General features: G+C 45.4%; 2 protein-coding genes across 2 annotated transcripts in view; one reads left to right on the top strand and one right to left on the bottom strand.

The window, feature by feature from the left end:
- The window catches only part of KPNA1 (karyopherin subunit alpha 1), a 33,581-nt gene extending 30,425 nt beyond the window's left edge, over positions 1 to 3,156 (top strand). The window contains exon 14 of the mRNA XM_055002414.1: positions 169 to 3,156. Coding sequence (XP_054858389.1) covers positions 169 to 356 — 188 coding nt within the window. The 3' untranslated portion in view covers positions 357 to 3,156. The remainder of the gene's footprint in view (positions 1 to 168) is intronic.
- Positions 3,157 to 12,073: 8,917 nt separating this feature from the next.
- FAM162A (family with sequence similarity 162 member A) lies at positions 12,074 to 22,020 on the bottom strand. The gene is made up of 5 exons (XM_055003009.1): positions 21,863 to 22,020; positions 20,007 to 20,144; positions 18,051 to 18,156; positions 13,810 to 13,918; positions 12,074 to 12,633 (listed from the first exon to the last, which is right to left on the bottom strand). Exons 1-5 carry the CDS (start codon positions 21,882 to 21,884, stop codon positions 12,541 to 12,543), a joined length of 468 nt encoding a protein of 155 aa, XP_054858984.1. The 5' UTR covers positions 21,885 to 22,020; the 3' UTR covers positions 12,074 to 12,540.
- Between the last annotated feature and the right edge of the window lie 5,642 nt (positions 22,021 to 27,662).

The following is a 27,662-nucleotide window of genomic DNA, read 5'->3' as shown; positions in this document are numbered from 1 at the left end:
AAAGCACTTTGTGACTTTTTTCAAAAGACCATACCAAACAAGTTTGGGAAAGTGCTCAGCCAAGCAGGAAACGTGGACAATTTGGGGGCGATATTCAGACAGCCATTGTCCCCTTTTTTGTCACTTTCATGTTGCAGATATGAGGAGGGTTTTGTGTTTCCCTTGCAGGCCTGGATAAGATTGAGTTCCTGCAGACACATGAGAACCAAGAAATCTATCAGAAAGCCTTTGATCTCATTGAGCACTACTTTGGGACGGAGGAGGAAGACAGCAGTATTGCCCCACAGGTGGATCTCGGTCAGCAGCAGTACATCTTCCAGCAGTGCGAGGCTCCCATGGAAGGTTTCCAGCTCTGAGCTGCCCCCTACTCTGTGTTGCTGTGCCCAGTCAGTCCGGTTGTAGAGCCCAGAGTCACCCACGGAGTGGACCTGTTTTCCATACACCTGTCTGCGCTCTTTTGCTTGCTTTGCGCACATGCTTCCTTAAACACATCTGGAAAACATTTTTGGCTCTTTGTCATGGGACACCACTTGGGTCAGGGCTTACCATGATTGCCCTGTTCCCCTCTCTCCGGAGCTGGGGCACTTCTCTGAGTGGCAGAATGTCCATCTTTCCCAGCAGAGTACACACTTAAAGCGACATAGTTCCAGTTTCCAAAACCAAGGGTTGGAGTTTCTTGTGTGTATGTGTGTTGCGGTGTTTTTGCAGTCGAGATGGAAGCTTTGAGAGACGCTTCTTTCCTGTGCCCTCTCCTGGGTGCCTGCTTCATTTGATGGGTTTGAGAAATATTTGATGCTGCCCCAGGACATTTTGGATGGTGGCTTTTCTGTCTGTGTGGCAGCCTGGGATCCTGATAACGTAGAAATAGATCTACGATAACTTCATGGATACTGCAGTGAGATCTCTCTTCCCTGCGTTTGTAGCCACCAGTGAATCAGCTGCTCCAATTACTAGGAATGCTAAACAATTAAAAGCTGTTTTCTTGCAAGCTTTGACTCTTCCTGTGTTGCTGGTTTGACTGCAGAGGATTCAAAGTTGTTCTCGTCAGACTGCCCAAGGAACTGATCACTGGCTGCTCTTTTTTTCTTCCTGGTGTGAAGATGCCTTCAATTGAGTTCGGATGGAAGAATTGTTCTGCTCCTTTCCCACAGTGTAAAGCAGCTTTGTGTGTTCAGAATGACTCGCGTTTCAAAAATTGTCATTGAGAACATGGTTGCAGTTGAGAAATCCCCCACTGAGTGTTTGCACCTAGCTTGATCAGACAGGACACTGTAATTCACCTTTGCTGTGAACTCTTAATATGGTAAACGATGAATGCAAGAGGATGAAGATGGCTCCCCCCCCCCCCAGGTTGCATCTGCTTTTGTGGACTGTAGCTCTCAAGTTGGGTAAGAAAGGACACCTGAGCATTACCAGCTTTATGGTGCACCATACAGTCCCCTCGAATGGAATCTAACCTACCTAAGCAAGGTCTGCATTTCACAGCTACACTACGTACATTTACCCTGGAATTGACCCATCTAGCCTCTGTGCCTCTGTCTTAGTCCTTAGTACCTCTGATTTTTAGTGAAACGTCATCACTGCAGTAACTTCTTGCCACAGCCAACTGCAGCACAGCGCTGTTTCCATGTATCTGTAGAATGGCAAGACAACTGGTACCAAGATTGCAGCCCTCTGTGTGCTTAGAACAAAGGCACTGGATGCAGCTGCAGGTCACTTTGATCTTCTCTCACCCCTAAGGCCAGCTGCTCTTGGTAGCACAATCTTAATTTCACATGAGTATCAGTCGTATCAGCAAGGTGGTTCCACTCTTCTGTGAATGCATGGATTCTGTAGAGGCATTTTACTTTCTCCAGCATCTTCCTTCATCAGTTGGACCTTTCAGAACAAAGACTTCTCATCTTCAAATACTGTGGGCCCGTAATCAGTTCTGTTGTCAGAGTTGCTTGAGGGATTCTCCATGTAGCAGTTAATGAAAGATCAGAAGAACAGCACCCACAGGAAAATCCACTTCGTTGAATAGTTAGAAAGTCTAGTCTAATCAACATTTTCTGGCCTGACTCTTCCATTCTTCACTTTCCATCTGTATTCTGTTCTTCAGGGTAGAAACTTTTAAGGCCTCCACTTCCGTCCATTGTCTGTTGTTCAGCAGCCTCCAAGTTACTTTCGTTAGTACCACCTAATGCTGAAGAGATACCTTGGAGTGTAAGCCATCGTTGGTTGACCTCTAAGTGGACTCCAATTGTTTATGATTCTAGAGCTTTGAAATTATTGCTGAGCTCAAACAGGGCAGATTTTTGCAAAACGCCACCCCCAGTGGATTGGGCGATGGCAAAGTTTGGTTTGGGCAAGAAGCCATACTTTCATTTCTGATTTTGGCTTTGTGATGCAGCAAGATGTATAGCTAACGTAATTCTAGATTGGCTTTGGGGAGGGGAGGCCCTGTTTAAATGAAGAGAAGGTGTTGAAGTTTCAGAATGGGGGGGAAAGAAGCAGTGATGGATAGAGGAGTAAACACTGCTCAAAAAAAGGTAAGTGGGACAGGGATTGTTTCACAAAACTTTTTGCTCCAAAACTTTTTGTGGTTGACAGTTTGGAGCAGTCCTATTTAAAGCATAGTTGGGTAATTTTTAAAAATCTCAATGTTGCCTTTACATCCCATAGAAAATAACCATGTTTCTTTCTTGAAGGCTGATAGAAACACCGAGGAGTAGCAATCTTGTTTCAGCTTCCAGATTTTTTTTTTGTGGCTGGATTTTTTAAAGTGTAAATTACTGATGATGACATGTCATTTCTATAAGATTTGTTTCAAACCATGTACTTTATTGGATAGTATAGGGGAGGGGGGAAAGCTACATATTTTGTAAGCCAACTTCAGTGAAGTGTGTATGTGTGTGATATTAAAAAAAATCTCACGTACATAACCGCTGATGGTGTGTATATGTGTGTGCATACATGAGAGTATATATGCACATACATACTCCAGTGTGTGCGCTAATGTGTATGTATATATGTATATTTACACACATCCTATATCATTCTCACACTGAAAGTTTTTCTCCCAGGCTTGTGAGAACGTGGTGCATTTGTGTTCCTGCTAGGAAATAATGACAATTCTCTCTTAAAGGGGTGAATTAAACCATAAATACATTCAAATGGGGTGGCATTCGCTTTTCTTTTTCTAAATTATGAGCTCATGGAGACTTCCGTTGTTTCTTTGTGTAATAATAGCAGTAGTGCAGAAGGCAGATTGGAGTAGACCCATACAGGCAAAATCTGCGTTTGGGAACCTGAAGCTGATATAAGAGAGTTATAATTGGTGGGTCGGCCTAGAAAAATATGGCCTGAGACAGATGTTGGAGGCTGGGAAAAGGTGCAGATAGAATCATCATAGAATCATAGAGTTGGAAAGGGCCATTACAAAGCAGTAGTATCATCTAAAGGAGCAAAAAAGCACACCGTTCAGAGAGAGAAAAATCATCAAAAGAATGTGAAATCTCACTGGAAGAAAACATCTGAGCGACAGGAGCCCCAGGGAGAAAATTTTCCAAACTCTGTGCACTGACATTAGGCAATGAGAGACGATGAAACTGCAAGCCACTAACAGAAGGAAGGGCCAATATTTCAGTCTCTGGAGACGAGAGGGGGAAACATTGGAGAAAGAGAAAGGGGTGGGGGAAACGACATTGCCAGCTGTGTTAGTTGGTGGCATGTAATCCAGTGCACAAAGGAAAATCTAAGATTCCAGGAGGACCTGCCAGCCTGTCCTCGTGGCTGGAAGGACAGCGTTATAAGAAGCAACAGAAAAGGAAATCAAGACTTGTGGCAAAAGGATCTTTAAAAAATATATTAATAGAATCATAGAATCATAGAGTTGGAAGGGGCCATACAGACCATCTAGTCCAACCCCCTGCCCAGTGCAGGATCAGCCTAAAGCATCTCTGACAAATATTCATCCAGCCTCTTCTTGAAAACTGCCAGTGAGGGGGAGCTCACCACCTCCCTAGGCAGCTGATTCCACTTTTGAACTACTATGACCGTGAAAAAGTTTTTCCTAATATCCAGCCGGTACCTTTGTGCATGTAATTTAAGCCCATTGCTTCGTGTCCTACCCGCTGCTGCCAACTGGAACAGCTCCTTGCCCTCCTCCAAATGACAGCCTTTCAAATATTTAAAGAGAGCAATCATGTCCCCCCTCAACCTCCTCTTCTCCAAACTAAACATTCCCAAGGCCCTCAGCCTTTCCTCGTAGGGCTCAGTCTCTAGACCCCTGATCATCCTCGTCGCTCTCCTCTGCACCCTCTTGATTTTGGCCACATCCTTTTTGAAGTGAGGCCTCCAGAACTGCACACAATACTCCAGGTGTGGCCTGACCAAGGCAGTATAGAGAGGGGCTATGACCTCCTGCGATTTCGACGATATGGCCCCTTTGATACAACCCAAGATTGAATTAGCCTTTTTTGCCACCGCATCACACTGACTGCTCATATTCAGTTTACAGTCCACTCTTACCCCAAGATCCCTTTCACATATACTGCTGCCCAGAAGTGTATCCCCCATCCAGTATTTGTGCTTCACATTTTTGTGGCCCAGATGTAATACTGTGCACTTGTCTTTGTTGAATTGCATCCTATTCACAGCTGCCCACTTCTCCAGAGTATTCAGGTCTTGTTGAATTTTAATTCTATCTTCTTGGGTGTTTGCTACTCCTCCCAATTTGGTATCATCAACAAATTTAATGAGCAGCCCTTCCACTCCTTCATCCAGATCATTGATAAAAATATTGAAAAGTACCAGGCCCAAAACCGAGCCCTGCAGCACCCCACTGGACACCTCCCTCTAATCTGATGAAATGCCGTAGACCACCACTCTTTGAGTGCAGGCCTCTAACCAGTTCCCTATCTACCGAACTGTCCTATAGTCCACTCCACAGTCTTCCAGTTTGCCCATCAGAATGTCATGGGAGACCTTATCAAAAGCTTTACTGAAATCCAGATAAATCACGTCAACAGAGTTCCCCCGATCCAGTAAGCTGGTCACTCGATCAAAGAAGGAAACCAGGTTGGTCTGGCCAGATCTGTTAGGAACAAAACCATGCTGACTTCCCCGGATCACTGAGTGGTCCTTCAGATGCTTACAGATCGATCCCTTTAAAATCTGTTCTAATATCTTCCCAGCAACAGAAGTCAGACTGACCGGCCTGTAGTTTCCCGGGTCATCCTTCTTCCCTTTCTTAAAGATTGGGATAACATTTGCTCTTCTCCAATCTTGTAGCACATCCCCAGTCCTCCAGGAGACCTTGAAGATGATGGACAGGGGTTCTGCAAGTTCTCTGGAAAGTTCTTTCAGCACTCTTGGGTGCACCCCATCCGGCCCAGGGGATTTGTATTCATCCAGTGCAGCCAGATGCCTCTCCACTACCTCTCTGTCAATGTCAATTAGCCACTCAGGTGTCCTGCCACATTTTCTACTATCTCGAGATGTGCCTGAGTACTTTGGGGAGAAAACAGAGGCAAAAAAGTCATTAAGCCTGTCTGCTTTTTCTCTGTCCTGCATCAGAGTTTCTCCATCTACTCCCAACAGCGGTCCAGTTGCCTCTTTTACCTTGCCTTTGCTTCTCACATATCTGTAGAAGTTTTTCTTGTTGTAGCGAGCCCTCCTGGCCAGACCCAGCTCGTACTGAGCTTTGGCCTCTCTGAGGGCTGATCTGTAGTGCCTAGTAACCCTCATATGCTCCTCTTGAGTGCTGCCTCTCGAGTGCTGCCTCCAGATCTTGAGTGCTGCCTCCAGTACCACACGCTCTGGTTGCAGACTTTCATCGGACTGTTTGAGACAGATTTATGTTGGCTGCTGGGATGGTTGTGAAACTGGTCTTGGCACAGCAAAATGATTGTTTCTCCTTTTAACAAAATCAAATGAGAATGGTGAAGGGGTAGTGTGTCAGACTAGGTGAAATGTGGTTTGGATGCTGCTATGATTAGGTGGATTTGTAATTAGTTAACAGATCATGCCCAAAGAGTGCTTGTAAATGCTCATTAAATTTGCAGACAATACTAAATTGGGAGGGTTAGCTAATACAGTAGTAGAATCAAGATTCAAGATGGCCTTCACAGGCTGGAAAACTGGGTTAAAACCAACAAAATGAATTTCAGCAGAGATAAATGTAAAGTTCTGCATTTAGTTAGGGGGGAAAAATCAAATGCCTAACTATAGGATAGGTGAGACTTGTGTTAGCAATAGAATCATAGGGTTTGAGAGGACCTCTGCAGTCATCTAGTCCAACCCCCTGCACAGTTTGGTGTAGTGGTTAACTGGGTTTGATTCCCCACTCCTCCACTTGAAGTCAGTTGGGTGACCTTGGGTCAGTCACAGCTCTCTCAGAGTTCTCTCAGCCCCATCCACCTCACAGGGTGATTATTGTTGTGGGGTAATAATGACATACTTTGTAAACCGCTCTGAGTGGGCATTAAGTTGTCCTGAAGGGCAGTATATAAATTGAATATTGTTGTTATGCAGGAAATTCACAACTACCTCCCCCCCTCCCAACACACACACACACAGTGACCCTTGCTCCATGCCCAGAAGATGGTAAAACATCATCAGGATTCTCCAACCAAACTGGCCTGGGGAAAATTGCTACCTGACCCCAAAGTGGCGAACATCATTACCCTGAATATCAGAAGGGGACATGAGAACTAAACACTGATGTAGCCCATTCTGCCCTCCCTCTCATGATCTGCCTAGGTTCACAGAATATGCATGCTGTCAGATGGCCATCTAGCCTCTGTTTTAAAACCTCTGAAGGAGAACCCATCACCTTCCAAGGAAGCCTGTTCCACTGAGGGACCGCTCTGTGAAAAGTAGCACATGTGAAAAGGATCTAGGGGTCTTAGAAGATCATACAGTGAACATGAGTCAGCCGCAACGCAGCAGCTAAAAAGGTGAGTGTGATTTTGGGCTGCATCAACAGAAGCAGAGTGCCCAAATCGCATGAAGTGATAGTACCTCTGCTCTGATTAGACCTCATTTGGAGTACCAGGTTCAGTTTCCTCTTATGCAGGGCCGTATTAACTCTTGGCTGGGCCCCTGGGCTTTCAGGTATTTCGGGGGCACTCCAGCACTTGAATCTTTCACCCCACAACAGCTGACAGCCTGATCCTGTTACCGTCAGAACTAGACCGCAGTACACAGCTCTATATCCATTTTAAGGGTCTCCTGAAAAATAGTATTCGCAATTTTTTAAAAATATTTTTATTGTGCAAGCAGAACTTTTCAGGAAAGCACATTTTAGGAGTATAATTGTTCAATACTGTAATATTTTTAAGTGAATACCATTTTTATTATCTATTAAAAACATAATTTATCAATAATTGTTTTAATATATGAGATAATTTGTTTCACTTCAATAAGGAAGCAGTTAATTATCTTATTAATAGAAGTTATGTAAGAGAATCAATTAATTGCAATTTACGTGGAGGTGTGCCTCAGCAAAAAAAAATTTAATGGAATACCGCCTATTACTCATCCGATTTTTTTTTTTTGAGATTTGGCCAGCTAGATTTTCTATGGATAGGACAAACTGTCTTTATTTTGTAACAAAGGCATTTTCAGACTCTGCTACGAGAAAGAGCTGAAAAAAATGTGCAGCTGTAATAATTTCCTAAGAAGCCGTTCCTTCTATCTGGCTGTGACTTTCCGGGAGGCTTCTAGTCCCTGCGGGGCCCCTAGGCTTCGGCCTAGTCAGCCTTGGGAATAATACAGCCCTGCTCTTATGAGGAAAAGTTGAAGGAGCTGGGTATGTTTAGCCTGGAGAGGAGACAACGGAGAGGTGGTATGATAGCCCTCTTTTAAGTATTTGAAGGGCCGTCACATAGAAGACGGAGCAAGTTGTTTTCTGTTGCTTCAGAGAGTCAGACCAGAACCAAGCTTTAAAATTAAACCAAGAGTTTTCACCTAAACATTAGAAAGAACTTTCTGAAAGTTAAGAGTGTTTCCTCAATACAACAGGCTTTCTTGGGAGGTGGTGGGCTGTCTGGGGGCGGGGGGGGGGGAGGTGCAGCTAAAGCAGAGGCCAGATGGCCGCCTGTCAGCAATGCTGATTCTGTGACTCAGTAAAAACTTCCACAGGTTGTGAAGGAGGAGCAGGAAGGGCTCGACTCGTGTCCCTTTCTTCTGTGCCCAGGGTAATGCAGATTGCCACTTCGGGGTCAGGGAAGAATTTCCTCCAGTTGGCCAGGGATCCTGGAGGGGGTTTGCCTTTCTCTGGGCATTGAGCAGGGTTTGGGGGGGGGGCGGGACTGCAATGTGTTTGCCTTCTGCAGGGGGTTGGACTAGATGATGTTGGGCTAGTCATTCATGCACTCACCCTAGCTGTTAGAATAAAGTGGAGGAGGGAGAGCAAGAGCAATGTTGTTACATGCTTTAGGTCTCCATTGGGTAGAACAGCAGAGTATGAATAAATAGGATGCGGACCCCCCTCCTAAGGTATAGAAGGGGAGGGCACATTTTCAGGAAGACAGAAGCTCCTGAAGCAGACCTGTTGAGCCACCCTTGACCGGTGTGCATGGCAACTTCCGTATCATCCCATCACCCCAATTCCCTGTGCATGCTTTTTAGGAGGGAGCCGGGCATTACCTCAGTAGACTTCACATCAGCCCTGCAAGATAAGCTATCTTCACAGGCTCCCACCTAGGCAGTACAACCCATTGTTATCCCAGGATATATGCGAGAGAGAGGCTGAGGCCCAGGAAGGCTGGCTGGCTGGCTGCTCTCAAAACATGCAACGCTTGTGGGGTGAACGAGGATCACTGTGAAATTAGCTCAGCCCCACCCCCATTAAAAGGATTGCACAGTCATGTTAGAAACCGTTTACTGAAGGGAAATAGACTGATTTCTCAAGAGAGAGGAATTCTCTCCTACCTTCCCAGTAGCATTTCCCTCTTTGCCCTCTCTAGCATGTGTATCAAGAAGCCACGTGTTCCCCTGCTATGCATGCAGCAGCGTCTTCTCTCACTCCCCATATACACAGACAACCGCGCCTTCTTTCTGTTCCTCCCGTCACACAATGTTCCCCTGGCTTCTGGGAGGCTGTTCAACTAGATAGCGGCTCTTTCAGGATAAGATGTACCCTGCAAGGTATGAAACTTGCTGTATTTGCCAGCATTTCGCTCCTTTCTGCCCATATGAAGAATAAATATCAGTCAATTACTTTTTGCAGAATTTCCATTTTTAACTGTAGAAACAGAATGGACTTCTACCTCATCAATGAAGGGCAGACCCTATTTTCTTGAATATTTGGGGGAAAGGTATAAATTGGCAAAAGCTGATGTCTGCAGCCTTTTTCTGCCCACCCAAGACAAGCAATGACCATTCTAGCCTGGGAAGCATTTAATTTAATGGAATACCGCCTATTACTCATCCGATTTTTTTTTTTGAGATTTGGCCAGCTAGATTTTCTATGGATAGGACAAACTGTCTTTATTTTGTAACAAAGGCATTTTCAGACTCTGCTACGAGAAAGAGCTGAAAAAAATGTGCAGCTGTAATAATTTCCTAAGAAGCCGTTCCTTCTATCTGGCTGTGACTTTCCGGGAGGCTGTTCCCAATAGCTCCCCTTCTATGGGATGAAGTAGATGGGGGAGGGGAAAGCAACCTGGGTTAGACTGAGAGCAAAACTTATATCAGATGGCTGTAGTCTCCAGCTGCAAGAGGCTGGTTTCCTTCCCCCTGGACTGGCCACCTCCTAAAAATGCTGCCCATGGTGAGGCTTGCCACAGGAATGCTAGAGTGCTGCAGGGCTGGTCTTTTCCTGCTTCGAGAGCCAGGTGGCAAATGAATCACCTGGGGGAAAACGTGTCTGAAAGACTCCTAGAAGGTGGGGGATATTTTTCTTGTTCTACTCGAGGCCTGGAGCGTGAGTTGCTTTTTGGATCAGAACAGGTAGGCCAGAGGACTTGTCTCTGTCCACAGATACACCATCCATGATGATCTGTTCATAGTGTGTACAGTGCTATTGTACAGTGGGGAGAACAAGACTCGGGCTGGCAGAATTTCTGGCAGAGGACATAAAAAACCCAGTAAGCACGCAAGCTGAGGATTTCAGCGCTCATACTGCCCCGTTACTATCTACAAATACCTTTATCTGTTCTAGATGGGTCGCTGTGTTTGTCTGTAGCAGCAGAAAAGAGCAAGAGTCCAGTAACGCCTATAAGGTTAACAAAATTTGTGGTAGGTTATGAACTTTTGTGAGACTTATGAAAGCTCATGCCCTACCAAGAACTAGCAGAAAAAATACATTATGGAAATGGTTGTACTCGGTTATGGATACTTAGTGCCAGCAGTAACTTCTGCATGATGCAGATAATCTCAGCTGGTAGTAGTAGAGTTGCTAATACTGTTTAAAATGAAGCATTCAGGGTTTTTTTTTACTTCATTGATACTCTAGCCTTTTCATTCTCATCACCTCTGTTTTATCCTCACAACAACCCCACTTGTACAGGTACGAACAGACATCTTCCTCACCAAATGCAGAACACTGAACATTGTACCAAAGGGGCTGGGAATAAAATCTATCAACCTTATGAAAAACCCTGTATGACACAAACAAACTCTTACCATAGTTTGTAGGGTAAGTGGATTCACTTACCCTACAAACTATGGTAAAAGTTTGTGTCATACATTCTCCAAGAAGCTATTGAAACATTTGGTCAGCATCTTGTACCAGAAACAGAAACGGATCAAGAATCAACTCACTGAACTTGGCTGTCTACAGAAACAAACATTTCCAGAGGAATTTCACAACAAGAGACAAGGCATCTACAATACTCCACTGCCCAAGATATGAGGATGGACGGACTCACATTCTAGCTGTATCTGAAGACGTGAGCTGTAACTCACAAAAGCTCCTAACACATTTTGTTGGTCTTATAGGTGCTACTAGATTCTTGCTACAGACAAACATAGCTACCCATCTCAATTTAACAACCACTTTGTGAGGCAGGTTAAGGCTACGAGACAGACTCAAGGTCTCCCGTTAAGCTTCCACGGCAGAGTTGGGGTTCAGTCCTGCATTTCCCACACTCTGACCTTTACACTATGCTGGCTTCCCCTAATCGGCAGGATGTGCCCAGCAAACCAAATTCTATTTCTTGCCTCTTGCACTGTAATTAATATGCATGACTACGGGCATGCCTTGGTAAAAAAAATACGTGGGAGAATGCCACTTTCAAGCAAAGGTAAGACCGCCCCCTCCAACCATTGACTGTTGAAGCCATCCACTAGGGGTCTCGCTGTTCAGTGGAAGCAAGGGGCTTCCGTTCTACCATCTCTGATGAGCTGTGTCACTGCACTGGACCAATGCCACATCTACCCACCAGGTCTGGCAGAAACTAATTTCAAAAGTGAGTTCTCACACCGGATGCTCGCTGTAAGAACTGGAGGTATGTGAGATCTAGCAAGCTCAGTAAAGATGCAGTTTTAAAAAAAACTTCCTCGATACAAAGTATGGTAAGCTGACTGACCATAAATCAAACTTTTCCTTGCAAACGAGAAGCTGATTTACCTAACAGCAAAAAAATTCTACTGAACCAGCATGTGCACCTTTCACTGCTCAGAAAGGTTTAAGCCCTGGCTTTTGGGCAGGGTGGTGAAAAATGCAAGGTGCTAACCCTGCATTTACTCTCTTGGAGGGCGGGTGAAAGACCTCACTGGAAATACTGGCGGGTACTGGTCAGTCTGAGTAGACAATACTGACCTATGTGGGACTGATGGTCTTCAGCTGCACAGGAAGCGCCAAGGCTAAGCTCTCCCTCTCCAACACCATAAATCCCATTACAGTTCTGAAACAAAGTAGTTTTCACATTGGCTTTATGAGGACTTCTACCGAACTTCAATCACAGCCCCGGCTGGGCAGAAAGGGGGGATATAAATGTAAATAAACAAATAGCGCCTGCTAACTATTTTCTAAAATGAGGTCTTCTGAAAATCTCAGGGTTAGCAGCAAGAGTTTTACAGATCTTACCAAAATAAGCAACTGTTGATCATTGCAGTTTAGTGAGCAACACTGAACCAATAGTTCAATATACATAAACCTTTACTGTTGCGGTGCATGTTTACACAACTGGATTTAAGCATGAGGGGAAATGTTCAATATTAAAATGTCTGCTTATTTGCTTAAACAAAACAAGCTTACATCAATTTTTTCCAGTGAAGTTCAGTGCCTCTACAAGCCTGCCATGTGGATAGGGTTAATGTGCCTTTTACAAGTGCCATAAACATTAATACACTCATAAAGGTACTGAAAGGCAGTGGATTTAATACCTGAGTGCCTGGTCCAGCTGCCTTTACATGCTATTAACAGGAGTCTGATACTACCAAAATATGACATCCTCATCAGCAATTAATGGAATGTCAGAACTATTACAAAATAATTTATTTTCTGTTTCTGAAATACTGAATGTGACAACTTATGACAGGGTCTCCCTCTAGTTGCTGCCCCTTCAGAACAGAAGGCCTGGATCACTTGGGCACCAGCATTCCTGGTTAGGGTTTGGCCTGGGCTCTTGCAGCCTCTTCTCTCCAGCGAGCTTTTCTCTCCATGTTCTGGGTTGTGAGGGATTCATGTCTTGCAACAGCCTGCAGGAGAACAACAGAGAGGGCAAATAGGACTGCAGAACTTTTCAGGAACAGCAACTCAATCATAGCGCTCTTCAGCCCAGAACACAGGAACACAAGTGCGACATGCCTGGGTTCCATAAGTCTATGGTGGGATAACATGTACGTGTACATCATGCTTTTGAACATTCAAAGTGCTTCATGCCTTTTTTATTTTGCAGCTACAGATCCCAGGGCCAGCAGAGAGAAGAACTAAGCAGGGCTTCATAGCCTATTGGCTTAGCTACCACGTTACATCAACTCTTAATAAAAAGGCAGAACTTTTTTTCTGAAGCCAGAATGCATTCAGTTTAGTTGGACAATTTTATTGCAGATATCAGAATGTGCTGCACTGCGCTTCAAGCTTCTTACTGCCTTGAAGGTATTTTAAATAGATGAATGCTCAGCAACGGTACACTGGATTGTATCCAGCAAGCTGTTCTCTCCATCTTGCCTAGCACCTACCCCACATAGCTTTCATCCCTGCAGACACACAATTCCAAGCATAGCCTTTTTTGGTAGCTAAATGGGATCCTCCATCCTTTTTACCAGCAGAAAAGCCAGTTGGATCCAACCTGTTATCTATAATTTAAATTCCTCTTATCCTTACCCTAAGAACTTCCCAAATGGCTTGGTCTGACTTGCATCTTTGTTTAGAGGACATTATATTTGTGTAGTATTAAGTCATGGAGCCAGTGATTGACACAGCCCAGAGAATCTGGATTAAAATCCCTGTTCAGCCACAATGCTTCCTAAATGGCTTTGGGCAGTCTCTATTCCTTGAACTAACCCTCTTAGAGGATTTTTGTGGAGATAATAAAAGTTAACTCCCATGTACAATGTGCTAGGATAAAAAGTATAGTCAGTAATTAATAATTTTATCTTTAGAACCTTGGAGGAAGCCAACAGAGGACAGAAGATGGATGGAATCCACAAACTGATTACCTGGGAACTGCCTCTGTTCTGTTAATTATGTATTGAAATATTTACAATATTTGGATCCTCAAAGTAAGCGCAGGAAACAGCCAAAAACTTCCCATGGATTTCAACAGAACCTAAACAGTAACATTTCATATAGAGAGCCCCCCTGTCGCTATTGTTCTGTAAAGAAAGGGGAAAGTCCTGTTCTTGCCAGCCTGTTAGTCTTTTTGCACTCACCCGTTTTCCCATAATAACCATGATGATGCAGCCCACAATGGTCAAAGCGATCATGAGGTAGCTTATCTTCACGCGCATCTTGTTCCTTGCGGCATCAACCATTTCAAACCTGAAAAGAGCCAACGGCCACAGTGTCAGGCCCCTGGCGGATTAGGTGACCCTGATGTTCCACTAACTGGCTTTACCCAAACAGAAAGACCCACCGGAAAGCTAAAGGACACACCCACACAGAGAGTGTTTCGATGTTTGCACTTCATTCTCCGGTGACAGGGTACCCCAAACCCTCTCCCTCACCTTGCCTCTTAAAAGCATCCTTCTTAGGGGTCCCATCTTGGTCAGCTTCTTGTCTCCCACAGGATCCAACCACAGCCCCCCCCCTCTCTACTTGCCCCTCAGCAGCACTAGTATTCAGCTGAGTCTGAACAAGGTGGAGGTCACGGCTAGCCTATAACAGATGTCTCCTGCTCTATGAAGCTGTTCAAAGCTTTGTTTACTTTTATTTATTTTATGTCATTTATGTTTCGCCTTTCTCACTGAGACTCAATGTGGGTTACATAGCGTGAGATTAATATAATCAGTGGCAAGGACAAAGGCAGGCATTTCCATACAGTGTCAACAGCATCTCCATAAACAATATAAGGTAAATTAATACAAGTTTACAAAGACATAGCATTAGCAAGGATCCAATATGGTGCTGAAGAATTGCTGAAACAGAACATAATCAGTTCTAGGACTTACATTAAACAACATGAAGCACAGGTAGTACATAGGACCACATACTTAAAGCAACCAATAATACATAAGGCAACACAGTGGTGAAGTCTATGGTCCCTAACTCATTAGCGAAATATCTGAGATCCCCTCCCTACAATACACCCCTCCTATCAGAGTAAAAAGCCTTTTTGAATAATTCGGGTTTGCATCATTTGTGGAAAGCCAGGAGGGTGGGGGCTCTCCTGACCTCCTCAGGCAGGCCGTTCCACAGGGTAGGGGCCACCACAGAGAAAGCCCGTGTACGGGCTGCTGTTGATTTCACCCATGTACAGGCTGGCACCTGCAAGAGACCCTGTTCAAATGAGTGAAGCCGTCTGAACAGTTAACAGTTTAAGGCCATCTGAGCCAGCGGCTGCTCTCGCCATTTTACTGGCAGCAAATTCCCTCAGTTGATTAAACACAAGAAGCCGCTTTGCACTGAATCAAGCCATCAGTCCGTCAAGGTCAGTATGGTCTATTCAGACTGCCGGCTCTCTGTGGTCTTAGGCAGAGATCTGTCTCATCACCTCTGGCCTGGCCCTTTTAACAAGAGATGGTAGGCATTGAACCTGTGACCTCCTGCATGTTGAACAGGGTAGACGCTCTACCCTGTCTGTCTTTATCAGGCTTGAACACAACATACTAGTGTTAAAGGGAATAATAGTAGTTCTCCTTTTATCCACCCCGTTCACAAGCTTAGAATCCTTTAGCATGCTGCTCCTCAAGGCTGTTTGCTTCTAAATCTAAATTAGCCTCATCAAGGAGGTGCCATTGAGTTTTTCTGTACTCTTCTTCGGCATATTTTCCAGTTCTACAATATTCCTTTTGAAATGGGGCAAAAGAACAGGATATCTTACACACCATTTGTTCATAAAAAGGCATTGCAATGCTGGCCTGACAATAAGGGGGCTCTGTCCTAATCACCACTAACCATGATTTTGCCTTTTTCTGTTGCTGCTGTTGCTCACAAAGCCAATGCAGTATCCCAAGATCTCTCTTCAGTTGAGACCCCATCCGTGTACAGCTGAAGCTTTACATTAGCCTCACTGACATGACCAGGAGCTGGGCCAACAACAGCAGAATGGCTTGTGGGAAGCCTTCTGTGCCTTTAAATGATAAGAGACTCCTCTTAACTTGGCACCCAGCACTCATGCAAAGAGTCCAAGGGGCTTCATAAACAACGTACGAACTACTCTTTTCCTGGCTAACAAACCTTACTAAAAGAGAAAAGAGTCCAGTAGCACCTTTAAGACTAACCAACTTTACAGTAGCATAAGCTTTCGAGAATCACAGTTCTCTTCTTCAGATGCATGGAGGGTAAGAAGAAACTGGTCAGATATATAGGTGGAGAGGGAAGGGGGGAGTAGATGCAATCAGTAGCTTCTGATAATGAAATCAGTTACTTTTGGTAACTAGATAACCATTCATAGTCTCTATTCAGTCCAATTCTGACTGAGTCAAATTTACATATGAATTCCAATTCAGCAGTTTCCTGTTGGATTCTGTTTTTGAAAGGTTTCTGTTGAACTATGTTGACTTTTAAGTCCTTGATGGAATGTCCTGCTAGATTGTTCTCCCACTGGTTTCTGGATGTTGCCATTTTTAAAGTCAGATTTGTGGCAACACCCAGAAACTAGTGGGAGAACAATCTAGCAGGCCATTCCATCAAGGACTTAAAAGTCACTGTAGTTCAACAGAACTTTCAAAAACAAAAAGAGTCCAGTAGCACCTTTAAGACTAACCAATTTTATTGTAGCATAAGCTTTCGAGAATCAAGTTCTCTTCATCAGATGCATGATCCGAACTGGTCAAATACAGAAGAGGAGGGATGAGAGGGGAGAAAGAAGGGGACATATATCACAAGGAGACAGAATGCGTGGAGGCAGTCAAAACATTCCTTTGCTTGGAAATGTAAACATCTCCTTTTGGTGTGCAGTCAGTTTGCCGTATCACTTTCAAAAACAGAATCCAATGGGAAACTGCTGAATTGGAATTCATATGTAAATTTGACTCAGTCAGGCTTGGATTGAATAGAGACTATGAATGGTTATCCCATTATCAGAAGCTACTGATTGCATCTACTCCCCCCTCTCCTCTCCACCTATATATCTGACCAGTTTCTTCTTACCCTCCATGCATCTGACGAAGAGAACTGTGATTCTCAAAAGCTTATGCTACAATAAAGTTGGTTAGTCTTAAAGGTGCTACTGGACTCTTTTTGATTTTGCTATTACAGACGAACACGGCTAACTCCTCTTACTAAAAAAGGATGCAACATCTGCAGGAAGCCCAGAACCGGCGGAGCAGAGAAATCGTCCCCCCACCCCACCCCCACTGCAGACATGCCTGAATCTTCACGTCAACTGGTGTCGTATCCCTCATTCCCAAGTCAGAGTAAAACGAAGAAGTGATTTGGGAGTTTGAAAGCTGGCTCGAAAGCTTTATAGGAGAAGGTTGCTCTGGTCTTGCCCTTCCTACTCAGCATATTAAGTTACCACTCTCATTCAACGCTTTGGAAATGGGCTGCTGAAGATGAGAAGCAAAGCGCTAACAGAGTCCACAGTTTTGCATTCCTTTTGCTCACTATGGCCAAAAACAAGCGGTCATCATGCCAGCCCAGCAGGAGCCTCAATAATTAACATACTTCCCTGGGCAGCAGATGGACATTTGCGCTGTAAAGAAAAGAGGCGTCTGAAGAGACTCTGCAAGGCCAACACAGTCAGATTTCCCTTGAGCAAAATGGACGGATAGATGGCAACAGCACAGCCCAAAGCAGCACAGGAGACAGTGCAAACCTATGTGGAATTTCTCCCTTCTAAGTCCCTTGAAATCAGTGGGCTTAAGACTGGAGAAGCCCTGCTTGGTACTACAAAGAGGCTCCTGCCTTGTAGTGAGGAGGTCGGGCAAGAGCCAGTAAGCAAACAGCTCTGTAGGGCTGGAAAATGTCCCTGGTCTGGATGCAGGCCAGAGGAACCAGTAAAGAATAGTTCAAAGACAGCAGGGCTGGGGCTGCCAATTCCAGATTGGGAAATTCCTGGAGATTTCAGGGAGGAGCCTGAAGAAGGGAGGGACCTCAGTGGAGTATGGTGCCACACAGTCTGCCCGCCAAAGCTGCCATTTTCTCCAGGAGCCTTCTTCCCGCACCCCTCCAAATGCCATGACAGTAAATAACCCGACATATTTCAGTAGGTGGAATACTGCCATAGCACATGGCTGGCACACTTTAGTGTGCAGAATTCTATGACGACCGTCAATGCCAGTGCATCAAATAGGCAAACAGGATTCCTGAAGGTAAAAGGTGAAAGGGTGGATGGGCACAAGATTTGGCCCACTCCCTGTACGCAACATGAACCAATGTATATGTGTGGGCAGGGGTCAGCCTTGTGGGGATCTAGGGCAGTTTGTACCCTCCACCCCCACCCCACCCCCATTTTCAACCCCTTCCAGAAACAGACACCCCTAAGGTAGGCATGAAAGTGGGCACTTACGACACGGTTTCCGGTATGTCTTCTACTTTCTTGAAGCGGCCTGTCCAAAGCAAAAACTTCTTGTCCCAGTCGGAAGGCTTGTGTCCTGGCACTCGGAAGGGGGGCGCTGTAGAAAGCACAGAGCAGAAACTGCAGCACCCAAGTACCAGGGAGCTCCTCTGAACCCCCAGGCGGGCACTGCCATCAGGTGCAACATTGCTGAGGCCACGACGGTTGTACGGGCTTTGGAGAATATGATTTGCGCAACATGCCGTATTTAGCTGCCTGAAGCATTAGAGAGGCGGTGGGGGATATAACTATAGCAATCATCTGCGTTTGACAGCCAGCATGGTGTAGTGGTTAAAGGACTATGATCTGAGATACCAAAGATAACATCTCTACTCCCACAGAAGCACCCCATGGCCCCTCTCTCTCTCTCTCTCTCTCTCTCTCTCTCTCTCTCTCTCTCTCTCTCTCTTTCTCCCCCCTCACAGGGAGAACAGTGTTGTAAGCTGTTTTGAGTCCCCTCTAAATAAATACATTTTAAGGTCTCCTGCTATTGAATAGATAACTTAGACAACAATAACAATCAAGTGTGTTGGTAGAAGCAATCGAAACAAAGAAAAGAGGCAAGGGTATATACAAGCCTAGTAGGCATAACCACTTTTTAACCAGCCTTTTGCCCTTAAGAATCTTCAGCAACTTAATGCAAAAGGAGAGTTTAAGATGATAAAAGCAGCACTTGGAGAATGTTTTAAAGGCCGTTTTGGGAGCAGTGATCTCAAGAGGTCTCCAGCTGTGCTGCTTTGGAGATCAGCCAGCTTTTGGGACAAAGAGAAGAGACCACCAGATGGGGACAGTGAGAAAGGCCAAGAATATTTTCATAGCTACTGTGTTGCAAAGAAGACTTTCTGGGTTTTTTTAAACCACAAAAACATATTTGTTACTCTTTGCTGTGGGAATCCAGCATCCTTCCTTTGCTACAGAAGGAAAACTTGAACACTTTCGGTGCCGTTCTAAGACGAGTTACACACTTCTAAATCCATTGACTTAACCAGACATAGAAGGGTGTCACTCTCATTAGGACTGCACTGTTTGCCACCCTGGGAAACGCTATTTTTCCACCCAGCAGGTGGATTATGACTATGGAACAGAATGTTGTTGCACACACATTTGTTGGGTGATGCAGCATCTGAACTGGTCCATCAACCTTGTGCCTGCAGGGTTCACAAAAACAATCCAAGGCTCTGTGTTATGGAACACAATTGTGGAGAGAAAGGAGAGGAGAGCAGGATACAATGTTCACAGGCAAAAGCCCACAAGTCAATCATAAAAACAATCCAAAATGATGGCCCATTTTTCCCAGCCCCCAGTAAAACATTTCCATAGGGTGGGAAGTGAAAAACAGCAGTGGTCCCCCTGATGGAAAACCGGGGTGGGGGTCTCATTATCCCCCCAACAGACGACTGGCAGGAAGCTGGTATAATGCTAGAAGAAAGACAAGTTTTAAAATGTGCTAACTTAAATGCATTTATTTCTCCCAAACCAGAACATCAAAACCTGGAAAGTGAGTTAAGCTTACAATCATAGTCAACCTGGCTAATGTGGCAGCTTTCCAACAAGCATGATCAATATAAGGCTAGAAAACTACATATACTGGCTTAAGAACAGAAGGATTTGAGTCCAATGGTCCCTTAGTGGCACACGATCTTCAGGGTGCAAACTTTCAAGAGTCAGAGCACCCATCACATATCTGAAGAAGGGAGTGCTGAGCTGACCTTCGAAGGCTTATACCCTGAAAATCTTGTTGACCTCTAAGGTTGCCACATTCGGCTCAAATCCTGTTTTACTGCAGACCAACACGGCTATCCACCTAAAACTTACCTAAAGATCGCTCCCCCTGAACCCACCCAGTCTTACTTCAGAGGAAGCTCTTAGCCTGATCCCATGTTATCAAGGCAAACTTATTCTGCTCACCTGGGCTGGGGCTGCTGGGCTTCTGAGCTTTGCTGTCCTCAGCTTTAATGCACAGCCTTCTGTTGATCAGCCAGTGTTTTCCTTTAGCCATCCGCAGAGCAGAAAAGGCATTTTTGTCCAAAAACTTCACAACTTTACCTGCGGGAGGGGACAGGTAAGAACTTTGTGGAGGGTATAAAATATGCAGACCTCAGCAGAATGGTTTAACAGTTAAGAGATCACAGACAAGGAATCTGGGAGAGGAGCCCCAGCTCAGGGGGAGAACATCTGCTTTGCAACCCAAGGGTCACAGCTTGATTCCTGACATGCCAAAAGACCCCAACATTTCTAATTCAAAAGGATCATTTAGCCGATGATGGGAAAGATCCTGAAACCCCCAGCACCTAGTGACCAACCCCCAGCACCTGGTGACCAGCCTTGAGAAACTAGGAGGCTGGCTCAGTAGAAGCTTCCATAGGGTTGCCAACTCTGGGTAGGGAAATTCCTGGAGATTTGGGGGTGGGGCTTGAGTACGGCAGGGTTTGGGGAGGGACCTCAGCTGGATATGATGCCATAGAGTCCACTTTCCAAGCAGGGGAACTAATCTCTGTTGCCTGGAGATCAGTTGGAATTTTATTTATTTATTTAAGTCATTTATAGTCTGCCTTTCTCACTGAGACAAGGCAGATTACACAGTGTGAATTTAGTACAGTCAATATCAAGAACTTTTCCAAAAACAATGCCATAGTTTAAATAAATGCAAGTTTACAAAGACACAGCATTAGCAAGAATCCAATATAGAGCTGAAGAACTGCTAAAATGGAGCAAAAGTAATTCTAGGACTGACAGACAACACAGGACGACCAAGGAGGATCATACCTGAAGCACAGGTAGCACATACGTAAGGCAACAGGTAAGAAGGCAGCATAGCAGAGATGTCTATGGTCCCTAACTCATTAGTGGAGCATATGAGGCCCCCTCCCTACACTACTTCCCTCCCATTTTTGAATAATTTGGTTTTGCATTATTTGCAGAAACCCAGGAGAGTGGGGGCTCTCCTGACCTCCTCAGGCAGGCTGTTCCACAGGGTAGGGGCCACCGAGGCCTGCTGCTGATTTTGCCTATGTGCAGGGAGGCACCTGCAGAAGACCCTGTTCGGAAGAGCAAAGGTGCCATGGAGGAGCAGAGGGAGGGACGGAGGGGGTCTCATAGGTATGCGGGACCAAGACCCTGAAGAGCTTTGTAAGTGATAACCAATACCTTGAAGTGTGCATGGTAACTGGACAAAAGAGCAAGAGCCCAGGAGCACCTATAAGACTGACATTTGCGGTAGGGGATGAGCTTTGGTGAGATACAGCTCACTTCTTCTGAGATCTGAAGAAGTGAGCTGTGGCTCATGAAAGCTCGCGCCCTCCCACAAACTTTGTTAGTCTTATAGGCACTACTGGGCTCTTGCTCTTTTCTACTGCTACAGGCAGACTGACATGGCTCACTCGTGCTCACTGATAGGGAATTCCAGGAGATCTCCAGCCAACGCCTGGAGGTTGGCAACCCTACCGGTGAGACACGAGTTCAAATTTCTTCCCAGCCAGACGCAGCTGTTGCGAGCAAGGGAGGGCCACATACGGAGCCCCGTGCAGGGAGGGCAGGATTTGATCCGGTGCAAGCGCTCCGGCTCCTGCTTGCAGAACCAAGGAGCGGCGCGTTTACTCAGAAGTAAGCCCCATTGACGGAAGCAGGAGGAGAGGGGCGCGTAGGGCTGCAGCCGGGTCCGCTCCACGGCCTCCCCGCGGGGCTGCTTTGCCCTTCGGGCCTGCGGCGGGGGTCAGCCAAGGGCAGCGACGCGCCGAGGCGGGCCGGGCCCCGCGAGCACTCACCGGCGGCCACGAGCCCCGCCATGGGCCCGGCAAGAGCAGCGGCCTCCGTCCCGTGCCCCGCTCGGGCTGCTTCGCGCTTATGCAACGCGCCGCGGAGCGCAGCGAGCGACGCGGGCCCGGCGGAAGGGCAGGAAGGGGCGGCCGGTCGGTGGGGGCTGGCGCTGCGCCTGGGCGGGGTCCCGGCTGGGAGGGCGGAGCCCCGGGGGGCGTCGCGGGGAGACGGGGCCGGTCTTGCCGGACTGAATCTTCTCTCTCAGTAACTGAAAACTGCATTCACTCCGCCCATAGGGAGGGGGGGGCGCTGAGGGGCTCGAGCCCCCGTGGATTTGGCCAGTGAACTGCATGGGGGCTGAGGGGCTCCAGGCCCCTCGGATTTGGCCGCGGGCGGCAAGCAGCGACAGACTCATATGAGGGACTCCCTTACAATGGCAGATGAAGCACAGGACTGTCCGCCCTTCCTGTTGTATCATATTACGATTTCCATGATTATTTGGGGCTTTGTTCCTATTTTTTGCTCTTATGTGTTTGTGTGTTTATTAAGAATTTATAATTTTAAAAAGGAATTGCTGTTTATATAAACAAGTTACAAATAAATGTTACAAAAGAATTAAGAGAGTGTGACAAAAGATTAAATATTTTGAAAATTAGGCTCCTGGAAGGCAAGATTTACACACTAGCAACAATATATGTGCCAAACAATGCAAGAGAAAGATTTTATGAAAATGTTTTCCAATCCATTTTTGATTTTCAAGAAGATAATGATCTTCAGAGACATGAAAGGTGTCATGGCTGCCTACCAGTCACCCACGCCGTTCATATGTTCTCCGCTCTTTGTATTGGTTCTTTCACACTGTACACCTGTTTGCTCTCTTATACTGTCTGTAACCATTATAATCATGCCATTCTTGGCCTGCCTGAAAAGGAAACTAATAATGCTGAGCCTGTTATCTCTGGCGTCTGCTTGTTGTAATATCAAGTTGAGTCACTAGAAAACAAGACATAGCAAAGTCTGAGAGGGAGTAGCATGCAAGGTCAGAAACACTAGAAGCTGTTGCAGTTCGTTAAATAAACACCTGTGAAAGCCTGTGAAAGAAATAGTTATGGCATTGGTAAAACGACATGGAGTTACAGCAGGATACATTGGTTCAGAACAAAAAGATCATTAAAATTGGCATGGGTGGGGCTCAGACATGGCATCCAAGACCCTGGAGTACTTGCTGTGAGGGGGTTGGGGATCTAGCTGCCATGGACTGCCATCTCTAGAACTGACAAAAGGGGTAATGGATCTAAAAAAAGATAGGTGAAAAAAACCAAAAAAGACAAACTCCCCCAAAATGTATATAATTATATGGAAATGTTACAATTGGAAGATGTTTGGAGAATCAAAATTCTGAATATTAGAGACTATACTTTCTTTTCGGACAGACACCAAACACATTCAAGGATTGATATGTGCTGGATATAAAAAAAAACTGAGTTATTTATATTGTTTATTATAGGTTTTCTTTTTCTTTTGATGTAATTATAATTGTGCTATTGTTTTTATTTTCTTTTTTCTGTTCTGTTTATATTTATAAAAATCAATTTTATATTAAAAAAGAATTTATACACTGCTTTAAAATACCTATGGGTATGGCCCACACTAATTAGCTTAGTCTTTATCCCTAACTGTAAAGAAGCCTTCTCCAAGAAAAACACTGGAAAAAAGAGTGGAAAACCACACCTGGGGAACTAATGCAGCAATACTAATGTGAAGAGATTGTATATACATTTATAAATTATTAAAATGCAAAGTGTTCAAGTGCTATAAGCATCCAAATAAGCAATATAATCAGGGCTTTTTTTCAGCAGGAACGTGGTGGAACAGAGTTCTGACACCTCTTGAAAATACTTGGCAATAGCACGTGAAAATAATATTATTTCAAAGAATCCTGTGTGTTTCTCCTTCATTTCCCTCTTGAGAGTTCCAATACCTCTTTTCCCAGAAAAAAACCCTGAATATAGTAACAACAACATTTGATTTATATACCGCCCTTCAGGACAACTTAATGCCCACTCAGAGCGGTTTACAAAGTATGTCATCATTATCCCCACAACAAAACACCCTGTGAGGTGGGTGAGCCTGAGAGAGCTCCAGAGAGCCGAGACTAGCCCAAGGTCACCCAGCTGGCTTCAAGTGGAGGAGTGGGGAATCAAACCCGGCTCTCCAGACTAGAGTCCCATGCTCTTAACCACTACATCAAACTGGCAAAATTTTTGTTCTGGTTATTTGGATCCACCTAAAGAATAACCAGAACAAGAATTTTTTATGAGCATTGAATGTGTCATTCCTACTCATTTGTCCTTTTTGGATCCTCTGGAGCACCTCCTTCCATGCACCCACAAGAGATGACAAGGTTATTTATTTGAGAGCTGTATTGCTTATTTGGGTGCTAGTGGACTTTGGACTGTGATATTTGTAGGTTGGACGTCACCTTATTACATATGAGAGAATCTGAAACTTTGTATAATTCTCATTTATCATGAATGATGGATATCAATGTATTTATTGACTTACAGCACTTGAACACTTTGCACTAATAATTTATAAATGTATATACCGTCTCCTCACATTAGTATTGTTGTGTTAGTTTTTTTCTTGAGTAGTTCCCCAGGTGTGGTTTTCCACTCTTTTTTCTAGTCTTTAACCCTGGCTGGCTCCACCCATTTTCAATGTAGCAACAGTCAGATTGCAAGGCCTCTGTTGGACATTGCAATTACTACTTCTTTGACCGAAAGCCCCTGGAGCAGCAGTGGGGCAGGATGAGTGGGCACTGCCTTCTGTATGCAAGAGCAAGCAATATGATTTCGCATGAACCAGGAAGTACAGATGCAGTCTACCCACTCTCCCTCTTTTCTAAAAAACCAGTTACCTAAAACCAAGTGGCATTTTAACAACAGAGATCAACACAAGGCCCCTCCGGCCCCCTCCTGAGATTCTCAGCTGGGCATTAGTTAAAACGTATCTTGAACACATCAGAATGTGGAAGATACACAAATGGTCATTCTTCAGCAGAATGGATAGAAGTGGAGGATACCACTTCAGACTAGGACGGGGGGTGGGGGTTGGAATCACATTTTTCACTTTCCCTTCATATAGGGAAAAAACTCAGCTTCCTTTAAGCAGCAAATTAGCACAGCAAACTAGAATAATTATCTCTGGTGTGCTAGTTTTTAGAGGAGGGAATAGTTACATATATAGTTGAACACCCCCACACACCCATTCAGTTCACAGTACCATCCATTCATCCACAGCGTTCTTCACCGCACAGCATGTGCCTGGCCTTTTCTGGATTTGTAGGCCACAATAAAGCCACAATGAAAATAGGCCCGAAGCTGCTATAATCAAACCTTGGGAGGCTTTCCAGGCAGCTTGTGCCAGCTAGCTGCTCTTTTGCTCCTTCTCCTCTTCCATTCCCATGGCTGCCTTTAATATGGAAACTCTCTTTAAAAGGGACACCACTAAGGCAAAAGGACTCACCTGTGGGACTGTCCACTCAGGCCACATCTCATGTGCACCAAGCTGCTACAGGCATAGACAGCTTTAAAAGGGGCTTAGGCAGATTCATGGAGGAGGGGGCTCTTGGTGGCTGTTAGCTGTGCTATGTTGCCCAAATAGGAGGTTGGGGGAATTAGCATTAAAGGCGACAAGCGAGAGGGGGTAACTAGGAATCTCCACCAATGTTCACTGGGATTGTTTCCTTAGAGAATGCTCAAATAAATCAGACAGATGTTCAACAGGAAAGTGCATTTTTTATTAAAGAAAAATAAAAGGCAAACAAACTTAAAATCACACACAGCACACATACAAGGCCACTAGGAAAAACAGGAAAGTGGGAGAAAGTAGTTAGGGAGGGTGATAATGATCAGTCCTGAAGGAGGAAGGGTCCATGGGAGGCGCAGCAAAAAGACCAGCATTTCACAGGGAAAAAGAGAAGGCTCAAGTGACCTTGAGGGCCGGTGTATAGACCCAGGACATGCTCACAGAGTGGGCGTCCAATTATAGGGCAAAATGTACCCTAGGGAGCAAACTGATTTCTTCCCTCCAAGGACAATGACTTAATAGTTTGTCTGTAGGTAGCACAAAAGTTGGGAGAGGTTTGACAAGTTTATTTAGGATGGATTTCTAGGTGTAAAAAGGTGCTTGGTGACCCAGCAATTGCAGGATGGGAAAAGCTCCCAGGTTTTGAATGTTTAGGTATGTGGTTGAGGGGAAGTGAAGCCGGATGTGGACAACAGAAGCCTGGGAAACTTGATTGTTCAAAGTTATGCATCTCTCTGGAGTGTAGAAGGGCCGCCAGCCAGCCAGTCACCTATGAATCACATTCTGGTAGTTTTCCACGCTCCTGTCCAGCTGGAATCCACCCCGGGCTAAGTGGCGCCTTGTGCTTATAGTATATGAGGAAGGGATTTATGATATTACACCCATAAACTGCCCTCTTAGTGCAAGAGAGGTCTGACTGCCGACACCCCAGGGGAACCTCCACATTCAGACGCAGTCAACCTCTGAAACCCAGTGCTAGGAGACAGCGCCTGGGGAAAGCCTTGGCCTCTATGCCCTGTTATTGACACATCCAAAGTAACCGGTTGGCCAGTGTGCGAGATGGGGTGCTGGACTCCATGGGCCACAGGTCTGATCCAGCAAGGCTCTTCCTGCGCTTTTACAAGGAGCAAATAGGTCAGGTGTAAGCTGAATTCTTCTTTCACATGCATGCAGGGTGTTTTCTTGGTCAAAAGCCTTAGACGTGGATAGAGGGGGGCGAGAATCAACATCCTGGGAAGGAAGAAGGAACCGATGGCCCGTATTGTGGGGTCCACAAAGGGGAGCGCACAGGAACCTTGTCTGGCAGGACTTCCTGCTTCACCCCCTGTTGTCAGTCCAGCCCAAAACAGAGGTGATGGTCATCATAGGCAAACCCACCTGTATAGGCATTCAATGCACACACCCATCTATATTGATGTGTTTACCATGTGAGTTGGGCCATTCATATGTACAGTTAGCATACCACCACCACCACATTTGATTTATATACCGCCCTTCAGGACAACTTAACGACCACTCAGAGCGGTTTACAAAGTATGTCATTCTTATCCCCACAACAAAACACCCTGTGAGGTGGGTGGGGCTGAGTGATTAGTGGGTCCAGGCAGGAGTACTAACAAAGTGCATGAACGCAAGAGGCCCACTTGCATAGTACGTGAGGGTATTTCAAGCAAGCACAACGCCAGAAGCCCCCACCTGGGCAGATTTTTAAACCCAGGGTGTGCAACCCTTGTGGAGTGCCAGCAGAGCACTGCCGAGAGGCTTCCGGCACCCTAAAAGACAAGTCTGCATTTTAAACTTTAATCTGAGGCACAACACAGGAGAGGCCTGACTTACACATGCAGGAGAACAGTGTGGTAAAACACAATGCATCTCTGGGCACAGTGGATTCCAGTTTGGAATGCTGCTTGGCGTCCTGGCAAAAAGAAAACCACCACGCCAAGAAGAAAGCCTCCTTCCCATCTCCCTTTGCTCTTCTATTTGGAGCTAGCTTTTAACAAAGGGAGAACATTCCAGAATAGAACCTTCCACCTCAGCATTCTTGTTCTTCCGCGCCAGCAAAGCAGGATAACTCCAAGAGAGTCCAGTTCAAATCCCTACCGCGCTATAGAAGCTTTGGGCAAGGCGTTCTTTCTCAGCCTTACAGGATAAAGGGAGAACCTGCCTACCTTTGCAGGATTATTGTGGTGATAAAGGGAGAGCCACACTCTCCAGAGC

The sequence above is a fragment of the Eublepharis macularius genome, chromosome 18, assembly GCF_028583425.1.
Source record: "Eublepharis macularius isolate TG4126 chromosome 18, MPM_Emac_v1.0, whole genome shotgun sequence".
NCBI classification, from domain to species: domain Eukaryota; kingdom Metazoa; phylum Chordata; class Lepidosauria; order Squamata; family Eublepharidae; genus Eublepharis; species Eublepharis macularius.
The sequence above is the reverse complement of the archived record's forward strand: the minus strand, read 5'-3'. Positions and strand labels throughout refer to the sequence as shown.

What these genes read in the sequence shown, in the direction of transcription:
- FAM162A (XM_055003009.1), bottom strand. Translation starts at nt 21,884, where the DNA reads ATGGCGGGGCTCGTGGCCGCCG. An exon ending in GGCGGGGCTCGTGGCCGCCG is followed by an intron (nt 20,145 to 21,862) that starts GTGAGTGCTCGC and finishes CCCCTCCCGCAG; the next exon opens with GTAAAGTTGTGAAGTTTTTG. An exon ending in GACATACCGGAAACCGTGTC is followed by an intron (nt 13,919 to 18,050) that starts GTAAGTGCCCAC and finishes GGCTCTTTTCAG; the next exon opens with GTTTGAAATGGTTGATGCCG.